At 39.5% G+C, this 20,391-nt stretch overlaps 1 protein-coding gene across 1 annotated transcript in view; it reads left to right on the top strand.

Annotated features, from left to right (window-relative positions):
• LOC124723147 (hemicentin-1-like) overlaps nucleotides 1–20,391 on the top strand; it is a 754,903-nt gene that overhangs the window by 383,365 nt on the left and 351,147 nt on the right. The window contains exons 27-28 of the mRNA XM_047248337.1: nucleotides 4,888–5,009; nucleotides 18,307–18,450. Coding sequence (XP_047104293.1) covers nucleotides 4,888–5,009; nucleotides 18,307–18,450 — 266 coding nt within the window. The remainder of the gene's footprint in view (nucleotides 1–4,887; nucleotides 5,010–18,306; nucleotides 18,451–20,391) is intronic.

Here is a 20,391-nt window from a genome sequence, read left to right as displayed (position 1 = left end):
TCTATCTTCCTGGCACTAGAAATTTTTATTCCTGTTGTAATCTATTTGAGTTTACCATTTACTTTCTTTTGCTTAGAGTTGCAAGGAAATGCTTCATTAAATGCCTCTAAGAAACGATTTAAGAATTTGTCATAGTTTATTGAACTTGAACTATTGTGGTCTACAGGCCAGCTCATTATACTTAGTTTACTGCAGAATAAATACATTTTACTTTTACTGTGATCCCTTTTTATATACACTTCTTGGGGCTTTAGGCTATTTGCTTTTGGGAGCTCAATAAACAGAGCTGAGTGATCTGAAATACCCAAGTCTAAGCAGTATTTGTGCTTATTTCCATTGTCAAATTTGTCGTTGGTAATAATATTATCAATGCAGGTCACTGATCTGCTGTTTTCCTTAGAGCCTTCAGAAAAGTTTAGCTCGAAACTAGATTTCTGAATTAAGTCATGAAATTTTGCGGAATCATTGCTTGCAATTAAGACAGTTAAGTTGATGTATGCTGCTATAACAACTTTTTTCTTACTTTCTTTCTGGAGATTTTCTAGGAGGCATTGGAATTTGGCTAAGAACACTTTTGTTACCACACATCCAGGAATTCTGTAGATTGCTATAACCAGTGTGTTCAGATCACTTAGTTCTACAGAGCAACTTTCCAACATGCTCTCTTCATTTAAATAATTAAAACTGTCTCTTATTTTATAACTTACAGAAGAATTGACAAGAATGAAGGAGCCTCCATGAGATTTGCTTATTCTACAAAAGCTAGAAGCTACCTTAAAAATAATAATGTTTAATACTTTTATACAGTCTTCTGTTAACCAGTGTTCATTTAGGCAGGTTATTTTAATATATACAGATTCTGAAAGCAGAATTTTTAGTTCATTGATTTTTGAGCATTTACAATTTGGTAATTCTGCCCCTAAGCCATTTATATTCCAGTGCATCAATAGATCACTTTTGTTTTTGGTTATTTCACGTGCATCCTTTGTTGGGTATGTAAACTCTTTATTTTCAGTTTGAGTCTTTTCTTTTATCACCCCTTTCAGAATGAATTAGTTTCCCTTGCTCATTGGGATTTTACACACATCTATGAATATTTTACTAAGGTTCACAGAGCCTAATCTATTCAAGTGCAGGCCATCTTTTCCCAGACACTTAACATTTAAGAACTTGTTTGGGTCAATGAATACTGCACCAAGTCTGTTGCACTGTTCCATAATGCCGGTATTTATCCTGTTGATGTCAGGATCACTTACCGATCTTCAGTGAATAATTTCACTAATTACCAGCCTGGATGTTGGGTATACAGTTTTTGCTGATCTAATCAGATTTCGTGTTTCATTCATGATTTCTTCCTTACTGTTACTGCAGATGGAGTTTGTTCCAACATGGATTAAGACACCTCTGTAGTCGTCACTACTTAAAGTAGTGTTACCAGTTTCGCTGTGTTTGTTTTCATGCACAATACATTCTTAAAATGTTTGTTGAGTTGATGCGATCGAATTCCAGGTTGAACATCAATCTTACAGACCGGGACAATAACATTTTAATATAGCATCACCTATAAACAGAAAATCATTTTTGTCATCTTCTTTGTTCATTGCACTTTTACATTTGTCCTTCTTATTATAGTAAACCGTTTTCCATTTATACTTATCACTTGTTTCTCTGACGGAGTTCTCTGTGGTATTATGCACCATATTACACGTAACGGATTTTTGCCACATTGTTCAGTAATGGGTTGGCTTCTACACACACAGGATTTTCTTTCAGTAACTAGTCCAGAATTTTCTTGTTTAAGTGCTAAAATTTCTGCCTTCCGCACTTCAATGTCACTTTGGAGCAGTTTAATAATTTCTTCTTTTAAGTTCACAGTACTTAGATGTTCAGCCATCTCAGTTCATAAACAATGTGGACATGACCATGGAAAATAGTCTTTTATGAGTTTTAAATTCACTTTCGCACATTTTTCGTGAAGCCATTAGTTACATTTCACACAAAAGATGCCTTTGATGATGTGTTTCGAACATTCGTTACACGATGAACTATTTTATTTAACCTTTTTTGGGGACTGAGATGTGTCACAGCACTTCAGATAAGCTGATAAGATTATTTTGACATTATTTTTTCCTTTTCAAGGTACAAATAGAAATGTGCATCTTAGTGACACTGTGACGGACTTGCAACCACATTTTTTGGACACCAGGTGTCTATTTATTTTATTTATTTATTTATTGTTCCATGGGACCAAATTAAGAAGAAGTCTCCATGGTCATGGAACGAGTCAATACATGAAATTATAACACAACAGTAGAAACAGATAAAATGAAATACAAGAAACATATTCAGGCGACAATTTGTAAGTTTAAATAAAGAAAATCAACAATGTAACACTGGAATTTGCTTAATTTTTCAGCTCTTCCAGGAGCTCCTCAACAGAATAGAAGGAGTGAGCCAAGAGGAAACTCTTCAGTTTAGACTTAAAAGCATTGGGCTACTGCCAAGATTTCTTCTTCTTATGGTAGCTTATTGAAAATGGATGCAGCAGAATAGTGCACTCCTTTCTGCACAAGAGTCAAGGAAGTGCATTCCACATGCAGATTTGCTTTCTGCTAGTATTAACTGAGTGAAAGCTGCTAACTCTTGGGAATAAGCTAATATTGCTAACAACAAATGGCATTAAAGAAAACATATACTGTGAGGGCAATGTCAAAATTCCCAGACTATTGAATAGGGGCCGACAAGAGGTTCTCGAACTTACACCACATATAGCTCGAACAGCCCGTTTTTGAGCCAAAAATACCCTTTTTTAATCAGAAGAATTACCCCAGAAAATTATACCATATGACATAAGCGTATGAAAATATGCAAAGTAGACTACTTTTTGTGTTGAACTGTTACTTATTTCAGATACTGTTCTAATGGTAAATAAATCAACATTTAGTTTCTGAACAAGATCCTGAACATCGGCTTTCCACAACAGCTTACTATCTATCCAAACGCCTAGGAACTTGAACTGTTCCGTCTCACTTATAATATGCCCATTCTGTCTGATCAAAATATCAGTTCTTGTTGAATTGTGAGTCAGAAACTGTAAAAACTGAGTCTTACTGTGATTTAGCATCAAATTATTTTCCACAAGCCACGAACTAATTTAATGAACTACATTATTGTATAATGTTTCAGTATAACACACAAGATCCTTCACTACCAAGCTGGTGTCATCAGCAAACAGAAATATTTTTGAATCACCTGTAATACTAGAAGGCATATCATTTATATAAATAAGAAACAGCAGTGGCTCCAGCACAGACCCTTGGGGAACGCCCCACTTAACAGTGCCCCATTGGGACTGATCATGACTACCACTCTCAATATTGCAGAGAATGACCTTCTGCTTTCTGTTCTTAAAGTAAGAGCCGAACCAATTTTAAGCTACTCCCCTTGCTCCATAATGGTCCAACTTCTGCAGTAATATTTTGTGGTCAACACAGTCAAAAGCCTTCGTTAAATCAAAGAAAACACCTAGCATTCACAACCTTTTATTTAATCTGTCCAAAACCTCACAGAGGAAAGAGAATATAGCATTTTCAGTTGTTAAACCACTTCTAAAACCAAACTGTACATTTGACAGCAAATTATGTGAATTTAAATGCTCCAGTAACCTTGTATATACAAACTTCTCGATAGCTTTAACAAACACCGATGGCATAGAAATAGGTCTATAATTGTCAACATTATCCCTGTCTCCCTTTTCATGAAGTGGCTTCACTACTGAGTACTTTAATTGGTCAGGAAACCGACCACTCCTAAAGGAAAAGTTACAGATATGGCTAAGTACTGGGCTAACGTACATAGAACAATACTTCAGTATTTTGCTAGAATCTCCGTCATATCCATGAGAGTTCTTGGGCTTTAGTGATTTAATTATTAACTCAATCTCCCTCTTGTCAGTATCATGGAGGAGCATTTCAGGTCACAGTCTCAGAACACTTTTTTCTACGAGCGCTATATGATTCCCTGTTGGGACTAGGTTTCTGCTTAGTTCCCCTGTTATATTCAGAAAGTGATTATTAAATACTGTACATATATGTAACTTATCAGTAACACGGACATTACCACTATGCACTGATTCTATATCCTCGACCTGTCTTTGCGGACCAGTAACAGATTAATAGATGGCAGCTGCGACTTTTAAAAATCCCATTGAAGCAAAACAAGGTTATGAGTCTTTGGACAGCGGTATCTTAATGATCACAAAGGCCTTCATGAGTGATATGAAATAATGATCAAGACATTTAAGACATGTTTTCAGAGATGTGTGTTTCAAACTGCCATTAAGCAATCATGATTAGCGTTTGTCATAGCTTACACAAACTACTGCATATACTAAGATGGTTCCTACAGCAGTAAGGCCATGGCTGAATTAATTGTCCAACTTAGCTAGTCCTCCTTTTCTAATTACAAGAATATCAACAGAATTTTAAAGTCCAATGTTTCTCATGAACAAAAAAAATGGCTCTAAGCACTATGGGACTTAACAGATGAGGTCATCAGTCCCCTAGACTTAGAACAATTTAAACCTAACTAATGTAAGTAAATCACACACTGCCCGATGCAGGGTTCGAACCTGTGACCATAGAAGCAGCATGGTTCTGGACTGAAGTGCCTAGAACCGCTGGGCCATAGTGGCTGGCTTCTCATGAATAACCTTCAAGTTGACACATAGTTAATACAGTACTCTTCCATACAACTTCCACTTATTGTGAGTCATTCTATATTGTGTAGGCCTTTTTCTTATGAGACCTTGGACACTAATATATTCATTTATGTGTATGACATAATGTTTCTAGAAAAGTAATTAACTTTTTTTCTTATTCACTACAGTATATCTCGTGATGGTAACTTGCACATACATCAAGCTGATTTAGACTCTGCTGGAATTTATGCATGTGATGCAGAGAATGATGCTGGTATTACAGAAAAACTCTTTTATGTTATAGTGCATGGTAAGTCAAATCAAATCAAATCAAATTTTTATCACATAGCATGCCTCATACAATCAAAGATTGTGACATAGGTCACTTGGCAATTTTGAGACTAACATACAGACTAATAAACTAATCTAAGGTGACAATGCATATCTACTACTTTACATAGTAATCATTTTTTTTAAATCTATGGTTATAATCTATATGGTGTTACATTTTAGAGAGATACTATATTACATGATTATCATTCAAGAAATCTTCCACACAATAGTAGCATTTCCTTTTAAATATTTTCCCATGTCTCCTTCAGATCTGGGTCACTTTTCCCCTTATGGATTTTATTTACAAGTTTCATGCCCATTTAGTGTGGAGGTTTTTCATATAATTTGAGTCTGTGGCTAGGTAGTGCATAACTTGCACTATGTGTAGTGTCATACTGATGCAGGAAGCAATTGTCCTCAAAAAGTTGTGGGTTTCTCTTTGTGAAAATGAGAATCTCATGTACATACCAGCTCGGAATGGACATTAGATCTAGTTTTTCAAATAAAAGTTTGCAGTCTTCATTCTTTGTAACTCCCACCATTGCTCAGATGATCTTTTTTTGTAGTCTAAAGGTTTTGAACACATGAGTTTTCTCAGACCCCCAAAAAATGACACCACACTTAACTATTGAAACAAAATATGCATAATATACATTTTTTTTAACTGCCATATCAGTAATTCTATGTTAGACATTCACAAAATACACAAGATTCAGTTGGCTAAGGATGCTGTATACATGACTGCTCCACAACATATTTTTATTTATTAATACACCAAGGAATTTGACGTAGTGTGCAGTGTCCAATTTTTTTTGTCAATATAGCTAATTTCATATATACGTCTTGTTGACTGTTTCATGGTGAAATGAACAGTTTCTGTTTTAGCAACATTTAATTTCAAATTATTGTATTTTACCCTTGCCTCAACTTCCCCAAGTGTCAGCTCAGTATGATTGCTGTTGAATCAACTGCAGAAGAATGGTATTTGACTCAGCCTGGCATGGCATATCATTGATGTAATACAAAAATAGTAGTGGCCCTGATACTGAGCCTTAGGTGACACATAATTGTATGTGTTTACTGTCAGAAAGGTATTTCTTGTCACTGTTGTTAACAGGTATTCTCTGTTTTCTGTTTGCCAAGTATGATGACATCCAGCTAAGAGATGTTCTTTGAAAACCATAGCTAGTCACTTTTTGAAGAAGCCCTCATGGTTTGCAGTGTTGAAGGGTTTGGTAAGGTTGCAAAAGATGCCAGATACACACATTCTACACACATCAAAAAACGTTTTGCATCACCTCACTTCCGAGAGTTCTGGAACCTGTACAGAAAATTGGAATAGAGATCAATGTAAATATCATTTCTGCCCTTTTTATTGCTCATGAAAATCACACATTGCATGTTGTACCATCATACAGTGAGATCTTCAGAGGTGTTGGTCCAGATTGCTGTACACACTGGTACCTCTAATAGCCAGTAGCATGTCATATTGAATTAGTGCATGCCTGTATTCATTGTGGCATACTATCCACAAGTTCATCATGGCACTGTCCCAATCCTCAATGGCGATTCAGTGTAGATCCCTCAGAGTGGCTGGTGGGTCATGTCCTCCATAAACAGCCTTTTTCAATCTATCTCAGGCATGTCGATAGGGTTCATGTCTGGAGAACATGCTGGCCACTCTAGGCTAGCGACGTCGTTATCCTGAAGGAAGTCATTCACAAGATGTGCGTGATGGGGGCATCAATTGTCATCCATGAAGTTGAATGCCTTGCCAATATGGTTGCACTATCAGTCAAACGATGGCATTTACGTATCGTACGGTCGATACATCTACATCTACATCTACATCTATATCCATACTCCGCAAGCCACCTGACAGTGTGTGGCGGAGGGTACCCTGAGTACCTCTATCGGTTCTCCCTTCTATTCCAGTCTCATATTGTTCATGGAAAGAAGGATTGTCGGTATGCTTCTGTGTGGGCTCTAATCTCTCTGATTTTATCCTCATGGTCTCTTTGCGAGATATACGTAGGAGGGAGCAATATACTGCTTGACTCTTCGGTGAAGGTATGTTCTCGAAACTTTAACAAAAGCCCATACCGAGCTACTGAGCGTCTCTCCTGCACAGTCTTCCACTGGAGTTTATCTATCATCTCCGTAACGCTTTTGCGATTACTAAATGATCCTGTAACGAAGCGCGCTGCTCTCCGTTGGATCTTCTCTATCTCTTCTATCAACCCTATCTGGTACGGATCCCACACTGCTGAGCAGTATTCAAGCAGTGGGCAAACAAGCATACTGGAACCTACTTCCTTTGTTTTCGGATTGCATTTCCTTAGGATTCTTCCAATGAATCTCAGTCTGGCATCTGCTTTACCGATGATCAACTTTATATGATCATTCCATTTAAATCACTCCTAATGCATACTCCCAGATAATTTATGGAATTAACTGCTTCCAGTTACTGACCTGCTATTTTGTAGCTAAATGATAAGGGATCTATCTTTCTATGTATTTGCAGCACATTACACTTCTCTACATTAAGAATCAATTGCCATTCCCTGCACCATGCGTCAATTCGCTGCAGATCCTCCTGCATTTCAGTACAATTTTCCATTGTTACAACCTCTCAATACACCACAGCATCATCTGCAAAAAGCCTCAGTGAACTTCCGATGTCATCCACAAGGTCATTTATGTATATTGTGAATAGCAATGGTCCTATGACACTCCCCTGTGGCACACCTGAAATCACTCTTACTTCGGAAGACTTCTCTCAATTGAGAATGACATGCTGCGTTCTGTTATCTAGGAACTCCTCAATCCAATCACACAATTGGTGTGATAATCCATGTGCTCTTACTTTGTTCATTAAACGACTGTGGGGAACTGTATCGAATGCCTTGCGGAAGTCAAGAAACACGGCATCTACCTGTGAACCCGTGTCTATGGCCCTCTGAGTCTTGTGGATGAATAGCGCGAGCTGGGCTTCACATGACCGTCTTTTTCGAAACCCATGCTGATTCCTACAGAGTAGATTTCTAGTCTCCAGAAAAGTCATTATACTCTAACATAATACGTGTTCCAAAATTCTACAACTGATCGATGTTAGAGATATAGGTCTATAGTTCTGCACATCTGTTCGACGTCCCTTCTTGAAAATGGGGATCAACTGTGCCCTTTTCCAATCCTTTGGAATGCTACGCACTTCTAGAGACCTACGGTACACCGCTGCAACAAGGGGGGCAAGTTCCTTCGTGTACTCTGTGTAAAATCGAACTGGTATCCCATTAGGTCCAGCGGCCTTTTCCCTTTTGAGCGATTTTAATTGTTTCTGTGTCATCTACACTCCTGGAAATGGAAAAAAGAACACATTGACACCGGTGTGTCAGACCCACCATACTTGCTCCGGACACTGCGAGAGGGCTGTACAAGCAATGATCACACGCACGGCACAGTGGACACACCAGGAACCGCGGTGTTGGCCGTCGAATGGCGCTAGCTGCGCAGAATTTGTGCACCGCCGCCGTCAGTGTCAGCCAGTTTGCCGTGGCATACGGAGCTCCATCCCAGTCTTTAACACTGGTAGCATGCCGCGACAGCGTGGACGTGAACCGTATGTGCAGTTGACGGACTTTGAGCGAGGGCGTATAGTGGGCATGCGGGAGGCCGGGTGGACGTACCGCCGAATTGCTCAACACGTGGGGTGTGAGGTCTCCACAGTACATCGATGTTGTCGCCAGTGGTGGGTGGAAGGTGCACGTGCCCGTCGACCTGGGACCGGACCGCAGCGACGCACGGATGCACGCCAAGACCGTAGGATCCTACGCAGTGCCGTAGGGGACTGCACCGCCACTTCCCAGCAAATTAGGGACACTGTTGCTCCTGGGGTATCGGCGAGGACCATTCGCAACCATCTCCATGAAGCTGGGCTACGGTCCCGCACACCGTTAGGCCGTCTTCCGCTCACGCCCCAACATCGTGCAGCCCGCCTCCAGTGGTGTCGCGACAGGCGTGAATGGAGGGACGAATGGAGACGTGTCGTCTTCAGTGATGAGAGTCGCTTCTGCCTTGGTGCCAATGATGGTCGTATGCGTGTTTGGCGCCGTGCAGGTGAGCGCCACAATCAGGACTGCATACGACCGAGGCACACAGGGCCAACACCCGGCATCATGGTGTGGGGAGCGATCTCCTACACTGGCCGTACACCACTGGTGATCGTCGAGGGGACACTGAATAGTGCACGGTACATCCAAACCGTCATCGAACCCATCGTTCTACCATTCCTAGACGGGCAAGGGAACTTGCTGTTCCAACAGGACAATGCACGTCCGCATGTATCCCGTGCCACCCAACGTGCTCTAGAAGGTGTAAGTCAACTACCCTGGCCAGCAAGATCTCCGGATCTGTCCCCCATTGAGCATGTTTGGGACTGGATGAAGCGTCGTCTCACGCGGTCTGCACGTCCAGCACGAACGCTGGTCCAACTGAGGCGCCAGGTGGAAATGGCATGGCAAGCCGTTCCACAGGACTACATCCAGCATCTCTACGATCGTCTCCATGAGAGAATAGCAGCCTGCATTGCTGCGAAAGGTCGATATACACTGTACTAGTGCCGACATTGTGCATGCTCTGTTGCCTGTGTCTATGTGCCTGTGGTTCTGTCGGTGTGATCATGTGATGTATCTGACCCCAGGAATGTGTCAATAAAGTTTCCCCTTCCTGGGACAATGAATTCACGGTGTTCTTATTTCAATTTCCAGGAGTGTATTTCGATATCTACCATTTTGTCATCTGTGCGACAATCTAAAGAAGGAACTACAGTGCAGTCTTCCTCTGTGAAACAGCTTTGGAGAAAGACATTTAGTATTTCGGCCTTTAGTCTGTCATCCTCTGTTTCAGTACCATTTTGGTCACAGAGTGTCTGGACATTTTGTTTTGATACACCTACCACTTTGACATAAGACCAAAATTTCTTAGATTTTCTGCCAAGTCAGTACATAGAACTTTACTTTCGAATTCATTGAACGCCTCTCGCATAGCCCTCCTCACACGACATTTCGCTTCGCGTAATTTTTATTTGTCTGCAAGGCTTTGGCTATGTTTATGTTTGCTGTGAAGTTCCCTTTGCTTCCACAGCAGTTTTCTAACTCGGTTGTTGTACCACAGTGGCTCTTTTCCATCTCTTACGATCTTGCTTGGCACATACTCATGTAACTCATATTGTACGATGGTTTTGAAGTTTGTCCACTGATCCTCAACACCATCTGCACTTGAGAAAAACTTTTGTGTTGAGCCGTCAGGTACTCTGTAATCTGCTTTTTCTCACTTTTGCTAAACAGAAAAATCTTCCTACCTTTTTCAATATTTCTATTTACGGCTGAAATCATCGATGCCGTAACCGCTTTATGATCGCTGATTCCCTGTTCTGCGTTAACTGTTTCAAATAGTTCGGGTCTGTTTGTCACCAGAAGGTCTAATATGTTATCGCCACGAGTCGGTTCTCTGTTTAACTGCTCAAGGTAGTTTTCAGATAAAGCACTTTAAAAAAATTTCACTGGATTCTTTGTCCTTGCCACCCGTTATGAACGTTTGAGTCTCCCAGTCTATATCTGGCAAATTAAAATCTCCACCCAGAACTATAACATGGTGGGGAAATCTACTCTAAATATTTTCCAAATTATCCTTCAGGTGCTCAGCCACAACAGCTGCTGAGCCCGCGGGCCTATAGAGACATCCAATTACCATGTCTGATACTGCTTTAACTGTGACCTTCACCCAAATCATTTCACATTTCGGAACTCCATCAATTTCCTTCGATACTATTGCACTTCTTATCGCTATAAACACGCCTCCCCATTCACTGTCCAGCCTGTCTCTGTGGTATACATTCCAATCTGAATTTAGGATTTCATTACTGTTTGCGTCTGGTTTCAGCCAACTTTCTGTCCCTAGTACTATATGGGCATTGTGACCATTTATTAATGAGAGCAGTTCTGGGACCTTGCTATAGACGCTCCTGCAATTTACTATTAGCACATTAATACTGTTATTCCCGTTGCATTTTGCCTACTCCTACCTTGCCGCGTCTCAGGAGATGTCTTGTCGGGCCTAGGGAGGGAATTCTCTAACCTAGAAAACCCCCATGTGCACTCCACACATACTCCACTACCCTTTTAGCCACTTCTGGTGTGTAGTGCACGCTTGACCTATTCAGGGGACCCTACATTTCTCCACCCGATAGCGGAGGTCGAGAAATTTGCACCCCATATCTTCGCAGAATCGTCTGAGCCTCTGGTTTAAGCCTTCCACTCGGCTCCAAACCAGAGGACCGCGATCGGTTCTGGGAACGATACTACAAATTGTTAGCTCTGATTCCACCCCGCGAGCAAGGCTTTCCACCTTCACCAATTCCGCCAACCACCTGTACGAACTGAGGATGACCTCTGAACCCAGACGGCAGGAGTCATTGGTGCCGACATGAGCAACAATTTGCAGTCAGGTGCACCCAGTGCTCTCTATCGCCGCCGGTAGGGCCTTCTCCACATTTCGAATGAGACCCCCCAGCTAGCAGACAGAGTGAACGCTGGCCTTCTTCCCCGACCTTTCCGCTATTTCCCTAAGGGGCTCCATCACCTGCCTAATGTTGGAGCTCCCAATAACTAATAAAGCCCTCCCCCCCATGTGCCTGCTCGGGCCTTGCTGAAGGAGCAGCCACATGTCCACTCACAGACAGAGCAGGCGATGCCACACGGCCAGCCTCCACATTTACCCTCCGCCTCGTTCGCCGTGAACGCCGCTAAACCCGCCACTCCCCTTGGGGAGAGGATGGCCCAGCCGCGCCCGGTACCTGCGAAGATGTCTCGACAGCAGGGACAGTGGGTGAAGCATGTAACACTTGGGGTGTACCTTGCGACACACCAGACTCCCCACTGCCGCTACACTCCGAGGCAGCAGTCTGAAGACGGCTGACCGCGGCCATCAACACGTTCAGTTGTTCGCGAACACACTGCATCCGTACACAGCAGTCACACATCCTATCCATCCTAAGGATTCAGTTTACTGAAGAGAGTTAATCAACTTTTAACTAGACTGCTAATTCACTAAGGCGGCTGATTATTGACTAAACTGTGATTGCTAGCCACTTCTTGTAGAAAACAATGAAAATAACACTACCCGTCTTTGGACTGAATTGAAAACAAACACTAGCACTACTGGCACTATGGTTGACTAAAGGGACTCTCTCTGACTGTATTCAAAACGAACACGAAATCTATGGAACACTATTAATAGCACTCGACAATTAAAGCTTCCTAGAACAAAAACACACGGAAGAAGTAGCCTTCCATGACCACCAGCTGCATACGTTGGCCCCACATAAGGCCACCCACAACTTTAGGGAACCTCCACCTTGCTGCACTCACTGGACAGTGTGTCTAAGGCGTTTAAAGTGACTGGGCTGCCTCCAATCACATCTCCAATGATTGTCTGGTTGAAGGCATATGCGACACTCGTGTGAAGAGAATGTGATGGCAATTCTGAGCATTTCATTCAGCATGTTGTTGGGCCCATCTGTACCACACTGCATGGTGTCATGGTTGCATAGATGGACCTTGGCATAGAAGTTTGGAGTGAAGGTGCGTGTCATGCAGCCTGTTGCACACAATTTCAGTCGTAACATGACATCGTGTGGCTGCACGAAAAGCATTATTCAACATGGTGGTGCTGCTGGCAGGGTTCCTCCAAGCCATAACCCATAGATAGCAGTCATCCACTGCAGTAGTATCCCCTGGGCAACCTGAGCGAGGCATGTCATTAGCAGTTCCTGTCTCTCTGTATCTCCTCCATGTCCAAAGAACATTGCTTTTTGTTCACTCTGAGATGCCTGGACACTTCCCTTGTTGAGAGCCCTTCCTGGCACAAAGTAACAATAGGGATGTGATCTGACTTTGGTATTGAATGTCTAGGCATGGTTGAACTACAGACAACATGAGCCATGTACCTCCTTCCTGGTGGAATGACTGGAACTGACTGGCTGTCAGACCCCTTCGTCTAATAGGCACTGCTCGTGCATGGTTATTTACACCTTTGGGTGGGTTTAGTGACATCTCTGAACAGTCAGCGGGACTGTGTCTGTGATACAATATCCGCAGTCAATGCCTGTCTTCAGGAGTTCTGGGAACCGGGGTGTTGCAAAACTTTTTTGGATGTGTGTATTATCAAGATAATTGGTAACTTTTGTGACCAGTTGATTTATTGCATTGGTCGTGCTGTGGCCTTTCCTGAAACCATGCTGATTGTATAAAATAATATTCAGGGATGAGTTATAATTTTCTGTTTGGTCACATGCAGCTCTTTCAAATAACATTGAGATAGCACTATAGTTTCCCATTACATCTTGTTTGCTCTTTTTATGAATTGGCAGAACTTCAGCATATTTTAACTGATCTGGAAAACACCTCTCTTTGAAAGACTGGTTGATTAGGAGAGAGAGTGGATGTGCAATGCTGTACATACTGATTTTATTATTCTAGTGGGAACCTCATCCCAACCCACTGAGTTTAAATTTTTTATGGACATTATAATTTTAATCACACCAGAGATTCAAACAAATGAAAATTTAAATCCCGTGCAATTTCTCTCTACCATACTGGGAATTATTACAATTAATGCAGAAATTATTGGAGGATTCACATATGGCACTGGGATCTGTAAGTGTCCTACCATTAATCATTAGTTTAGAGGGACACTTTCTCTCCATTTAACTGCCGAATTCACTTCTTATAACAGACCAAAGACCTTTTTTTTTTTTTTAAATGAATGTATTGTTTGCAGTACACTTTGCTAGTTTAACTACTTTGTCAAATGTTTTCTTGAATGTGCTTACATATTTAAAAAATATGCACTGATAGTGCAACCATATCAGCAGCATATTGGCAAGGCATTCATCTTCATGGACAACAATTCATGCCCCCATCATGTACATCTTGTGAATGACTTCCTTCAGGATAATGACATCGCTAGCCTAGAGTGGCCAGCATGTTCTTAATGCTAGTCACTCTATTTCCTTTTGTTACCCATGACCTACTTTTGTGAGACTCAATCCATACTCTAGGAGAAGGAAAGCATTCATTGAATATGCTCACGAATTTGGTTGAAAAGTTATTGTAGTTGTCACTTGTTGGAGTGTCTTTGCTGATTGACCAAATGGTGAGGCTCAGATTTTTAATAAATACTTCCACATTTTCTTGGCTGAATTTCTTACATCTGTTTGTTGTGCAACCTAAATTTAATTGTGGTAATGATGCAAATAGTGCTGCATGGTTTGATATTCTTAGATCAAAACTGCATTTTTCTTTGACACAGTAATTGTAACTATGTAAAATATTATGAATACATATGAAGTAGGTGCTGTAGCTCTTGTGCATTGATCAAAATTTAGATTTAGTTCATTCGTGACTATCAGATTCTTTAAATGTGAAACAAATTTGTCATCAATTCTTACATATATGTTGATGTCAGCACATATAACTAGCTTGTTATGCAGTTTTTCAGTTTTTAATTTGTGTAACAGAGTTTCAAATTTATATAAGAACACAGAGTTTGTATGGTACCCAGGGATGTGTTATAAACTGATGATTAATATGATAATAATTATTGTAGATAATTAATAAAAAGAGACTTAAATGTTTCAGGGAAACAATTAAGTATAAGATGATGATTAATATGTTTCACTCTTTATGTTCTATACAACAACTTTCAAAAATATGCTCTTCATTTAAATGACTAAAATTCTGTCTGATTTCATAGATTACTAAGGAATAAACTGCTATGCAAGAGCCTCCATGCCCATCAATTCTACAAAAACCTGGTGGGCATTTGTAGCCTGGAAGTTTATTGAGAAGACTGATATTTTCAGTCTTATTTATTGATATATTTAATTTATACAGATATAGAACAAGTCAATGTTTATTTGGACATATTACCTTTACTGATTGTTTCATACTTTCTAACAGAACTTGCACTTCATTATGCTCGCTGATTATTCCTTCAGACAAACCTCCAATGTTCTGATGCATAATGAAATTACTACTGCATACTGGTACATTATCAGGTAAAGCATCTTTTAAAAACTAGTTTGTTTACAAGGTAAAGGAATTTCCTCTGTGTATTGACTATTTCTTCTGCCTTGTCAGAGTTGGGCCAGATCCGATTGGAATTAGCCCCTTTCACTAGTTTCCATGCTTGTAGGTACTTTAGGTGTGGCTTGTTCACTTTTGCAGCTGTTTTTGTGCATTATTTTGTCATTGCAGGAAACACCATTTGATCCTGCTGTCAGAACAACACAATCACTTTTAGTAGAAATGGCATTTTCTTGTTCTACACAGCTAATCACATTTTCAAACTTAACTCCAGGCTTTACAAAAGCTGAGGCACTCATATTTTCTTTGGCAGCATCTGATACAAAGTTGGAAACATTGCATTCATAGCTATCTTCATATATTTTGACTATCATTCCATGATGCATTTCTTTTTGTGTTGCTGCAGAACTGTCCTCCACTTTTGCATGTGATTTTAAGCACATCAGTGGTATCTTCTACATTTTCAGATGCAAGCTTCTTATTGGTTGCATATTGAGTATGTGTAGAACTTTGTTCCTCATCTACTTTTGTTACACAGTATTTTTCTGAGTTTTCCTTTCTTATCATTTTAGACATAGCACGTGTCTTGGTTAGAATGGAGCTAAATGTTTCGAAACACTAATTTTCGTCCACTTTTAAACTATTGCTCTTCCCCAGATTTTTGCATCTGTGCTCTAAACCAGCACATTTCATCTGTAATGCCTCAATATCACTTTGCAGAACTTGAATTATTGAATCCTTGTCTCTGATAATGTTATATGCTCCTTCCACATGTTTCCGTTACACAGACATCACATGACCATAAGTAGTCCACAGTCACCAATTTTATGTTTATTTTGCAACAGTTTTTGTGAAAACATCATTTACAACATTTGCACTGAATACCTTTCCTGACTTTCCCATCACACAGATTACAAATACTACCACTTTTTAATTCAGTTTTATCAGAGCAATTTGCACCTACTAGTCCGATTGGTTCCATCTTTGTTTTTTCATGTTTCATTAATTTGCCTAGCAAGTAAGCAATGGTAAATTAATTTTAAAGATTTTTTAAAAAATATTTCCTCTTTCTGATGATATACTCATAAAAATTTACTTAAGCAAACAGTTCCTTTAAATTAATCTTCAAAAGTAAACTGAAATTAGAAAATGTCATAGTGCTACTTGTTACAGCAGAAATGTCTGTTCACTCTCCCCCTTCCCATACTATTCTTCACCAATAGCTCATCATGGAATAATCTCATGTTGGTATGTTAGATGTGTGTCTGATAAAGTTATGGAGTGATTTAATTATGCATGGAAACACATAAGAATAACCTGTGAATCAAAAAGCATGCATAATACAAAAATCCTCAGCAAAATATGTCCACTTTTTCTATAGTACTGTACGGCATCTTTTCTGTTATGTTGGTGACTGCTCCCTTAGAAGTGTGGTTGCTAAACCATTCAACATTATGACAGACAGGTGGCAGTGGATCATGGACTGATACATGTGATGAAGCATTGCAGTGGAGTACCATAAAACTTCAGTGGTTGTAACAGTTGTTGCAACCACATCCCTATAAGTTTAGAGTGAAGTTTGATAAACTTTGTTGTTCACATGGGTTTATAAGAAATCTGTTAGTGTCATGTTTAGTCAGTGCCCAAGACTGTGCATTGAAGTAGTCCTTAGAAATGCATGGAAAAGGTATTGGTGTCTTATTATATTGAATCAAGCTTGCTAATTATCAGCAGCACATCTTACAGATAGGGGGAGAAAATGTTAAAGGAAAGTTTTGTAGAAATCTTCATTCAAACTTCAAAGAAAATGAAAGGAAGAATGGACACTGAACTTTGATACACTTTTTTCAAAGATAAAACACATTCTGGATTAACAACACAAGCATAAAGCATATAGTTAAAAGTAAGCACTAGTATACATGGGCCCCACATCAACTCACTCACCAGATAGAAGTAATAGTGGGGAAACTTTTGGCTTACATAACCATCACCATTATCATTATCATCATCATCATCCATCATCATCATCATCATCATCATCAGCTTTATGCATCCAAGTATGTCCTGTCACTTTCCTTGTGTGCATGTATTTTCCATTATGTTCTTTTATCATAAAGTATCAAGCAACAAATTTCATTTGCTCAAAAACTAAAACCAAATTAGGTTGCTCTTAGCCCTCCACGTGGAAAGTTTAGTAGTTCAGAAATGTACAGAATGGCACACTTTGACTTAATCAACTACTTAGACCTTTTGTATACATAGTTACAATGATTTATTTATTTAGCATATAGTAATAAAAAGAAGTGAAATATATGTAAATTACATAATTTACAAACTAAATATAACTAAAACACTAAATCTACAAATTATATCTAAAGTTTTACAATTGGTGCATCTGTAACTGGAAAGTCATGTATCATGCTCTAGTGTCATAGAGACAATGGCAAGAGGAGCAGTGGGAGAATGTTTTTGATGTAATTGCCATGAAAAACAATTCTGATTATTATAGTCTCTGCAAAAGTGCTTAAGACAAATGACAGTGAACTGAAATGAAAAGAAAACAAAAACTGTGTAATGTAACTGATATGATCATTGCTTGCTAAGAAGTCAGTGTGATGTATACAAACAAGAAATAAAATAACATTCCTGAAATATTAAAAATCTTAACCTGTGTTACCAAAAAACTAGTCAAGAACAAAGTAGATACATTTGCTCTCGTAACACATAATGAGTAATTCAGAATATTATTGAATGCAAGAAATATAAGAGTATAGTTGTAGTTTAAAAAGACATTTCACTCAAGATTACTGCAGTTACGATTTAAATGTAGCATTTCGTATCTGTGAAGCCTTTTGAATTTCAAACCAAAATTATTTGTCCGTACCATAAAATAAGAAGATAAATTAAATTTGTTACACATTTCATATTTTATCCTGCAAGTTATGGCTTTGATTTATTCCTTGTCAGTCTTTATTTTTTAATATACCTTGAATGGTGATAACTGCATAATAAAAGATATCTTAAAGTATTTCCTATAACAGTCGCATACCTGTGCGCCACATAAGAGGAAAACATTTAATCTGTTTATTGGTCCTAATGTGATTATATGTTTTCTTTTTATTTTAATAGCACCTCCTCAAATTGTTGATGCCATACCATCGAAGATTGAACTAATGGCTGGTGAAAGCCTTTCTGTGGCATGTAGTGCTTATGGAAGTCCAATGCCACACTTAAGTTGGAGGAGGAATGGCTATACAATCCTAAGAGGGGAAGGTATGTTGTTCTGTAAACCACCCTGTGTGTCTAACTTTGCTGCAATATGGTCAGTTCTGTTGTATAAATTACATTCGTTGTACTAGAGTAAGTGTACATATTTGTTATTAGTATACTATGACACCTCATTGTGCCTCATATGGTGTTTGTATCATCTTCTGCTCATGGTGAGGGGGGGGGGGGGGGGGGCATAGCACACACATGATCACTCAATTTACTGCTTCCTACCACATAAACAATAGGGAAACATTTCTGGATAAACTTAGAGCATATTGAATTTAAATTTTCTGGTAATGTTATAGTATTAGTCAGAGATTACAAATATAGACTGAGAGACTCGTGGTTAAGGGTAGATAACAGGAACAGTGAAATTGTTCCAAATATCTTATCTGAAAATTAAGCTGAGCAATTGATCAGAGAGTGGACTCATGAGTGTAACACTGTAGTTCTCCTGGATACAAATGACTCCTGACTTTCCTACTCAGTTAATTTAGAGCACCTGAATCTGCAATCATAATGCTGTAATAGCATTGTTGACTACATTTGTAAGTAAGAATACAAAGAACGATAGAAAGATATGGTAGAACAGTCCACAGGTGCACTGCCAGGTCATAGCATCCGGTGGGACACTATGAACCAGCAGTACACCTGTGGACTATTCTCTCAGCTAATACACTGGAAGAAACTGAAGAATCACAAGGTAGGAAGATTCTTTCTTTGTTAATATTCTGTAGGGAGTACCCTATGTATTGTTACATGTTGACTTTGAACACATTGCTTCCAATGCCTTTTCTTGGTGGTATGTATGAGAGCTTTGTATTCAGTTTTCAGTGTTCTATACAACAGTAGCCTAGCCTGATCCTAAAGCTCTTTGATAAAATGTGTGCTTCTGTAGTAAACATGTTTTCAAATTAGTAAGCTCTGCACACCAAGGTGTATTGAAATGTCTGGCAATTTTCTGTGTTGGAATGGCCACACTTTGAGTGTCTTGTAAGACAGTTGCTGGTGTCTGTGCCATGTAGTCTATGCTGTGGTTAGCATCTCCTCATATTTAAAGTGCAATTTCTGCACTTAACTTCTCCCCTTTAGCCTTTCTGAAATGAATGTCAAATAAAAACATCTTTCAGCTGACTAACTTTCCAATTGTTATTTTATTGAATAACTAGTTTTGGTAATATATTACGCCATCTTCTGGCTCTCTGACCCCTGACTGAAGTGTAGCAAGATTCCTGCCTCTGGTCCAGTCAAAGTAGGAGCCACCATTGAATGACTGCCATCCATAGATTATTGACAAAGTGATCCTTTTGATCATCACTTGCCAACTCCTTTGATCATCACTTGCTGATTTGACAGTCTTTACCGAATGGCTGGAGTCCCACAACCATCTGTATACAAATGGACGTACAGAGACTTGATTTGATGTACCTGATAATGGGACATTGCTAATGAAATCAACTTAAGGAAGGTAACAGTAGTGATTGATTTCAATAGGTGTTTTGATTCAACGTTCTGTACTGAACAGCCAAGGCCTCATAACCATCTGTATAGAGATGGACATACAGAGAGTTTTTGAAATAGTATCAAAGATGATTGCGTTCCCATTCCATATTCCTTCATTGTAAACTAGGATCCAACAAATCTATCATAACCACTTTGTGGTCACCTCCAGTATTGTGCTGAAAGACTCTCAAGAGTTCATTTTGCTGCAGCACCAGCATAGTTTTCATATGTGGCTGGCTGTGTGGCACTTGGAAGTTTAATTAATTAATTACTTCCCGCATTTGTATTTGAGGATTTTGTGTCAGTGTCCGTTACTATTATATGTGCTGAACCCTGAGCATAATGAACTGCATCTCTCAGCCCATCGATGCACAATTCACTGTAGTGTGAATATTGTATCTAAATCCTCATTAGTGTTAGTTTACCAAGTGAGGACTTGAA

The sequence above is a fragment of the Schistocerca piceifrons genome, chromosome X, assembly GCF_021461385.2.
Source record: "Schistocerca piceifrons isolate TAMUIC-IGC-003096 chromosome X, iqSchPice1.1, whole genome shotgun sequence".
Classification (NCBI taxonomy): Eukaryota; Metazoa; Arthropoda; class Insecta; order Orthoptera; family Acrididae; genus Schistocerca; species Schistocerca piceifrons.
This window is presented reverse-complemented; position numbering and strand designations above follow the sequence as displayed.